General features: G+C 67.3%; 1 protein-coding gene across 1 annotated transcript in view; it reads right to left on the reverse strand.

Moving 5' to 3' along the window:
- The window catches only part of DNAH17 (dynein, axonemal, heavy chain 17), a 107,024-nt gene that overhangs the window by 30,082 nt on the left and 76,328 nt on the right, over positions 1 to 614 (reverse strand). Inside the window, 1 exon segment of the mRNA XM_015562672.1 lies at positions 180 to 478. Within this exon segment, the coding sequence (XP_015418158.1) occupies positions 180 to 478 (299 nt within the window).

The following is a 614-nucleotide window of genomic DNA, read 5'->3' on the forward strand; positions in this document are numbered from 1 at the left end:
GGGTCACGTGTAGTTCTGTGTGCATCTCCCCAAGGAACCGCCACACTGTCTCACACAGTAGCCACACGGTCTCTCATTCCAGCGCTGGCCATTCTCCGTGTTTCTGACACGCAATAACCACCCGGTGGGTGGCAGGGGTCACGCCTCCGGTAACAGGCACGGTCGCCGGCCGCACTCACCCAGGGCTTCCACGTCCTTCAGGGGGTCGACCCCCGGGGAGAGGATGAAGAAGATGGGGGTGGAGGGGCTGCTCTCCTCGTAGGACTTGGAGAACTCGACGCTCCGGCCCTCCACGAACTTGCTGCCCATCTTCTCCTCCACGAAGTTCCTGGGGGAGGCGGCCGTCAGCGGGGCCGGAGGCGGTCTCCTGGCGGCTCTAGCAGAGCGGCTGCTTCCCTCGGGCAGGGAGGGTGTGGGTGCTCCCGCCCTGGCTGTGTCTGCTCTGGGCGCCCCGGCTCCCTCACCCCGCGCCTCTTGCCTTTAACCTCAGAGCTCACGGGGTGGCGCCTGCCCCTCATCATCACCCTGGGCACCCTCCTCGCCCAGGTGAGCTGAGGCCCAGGGTCCCGCCCGCCGACAGGGAGGACCCCCAACACCGGCCCCAGGACAGGAGA

Source organism: Myotis davidii, unplaced genomic scaffold (assembly GCF_000327345.1).
Source record: "Myotis davidii unplaced genomic scaffold, ASM32734v1 scaffold991, whole genome shotgun sequence".
Classification (NCBI taxonomy): Eukaryota; Metazoa; Chordata; class Mammalia; order Chiroptera; family Vespertilionidae; genus Myotis; species Myotis davidii.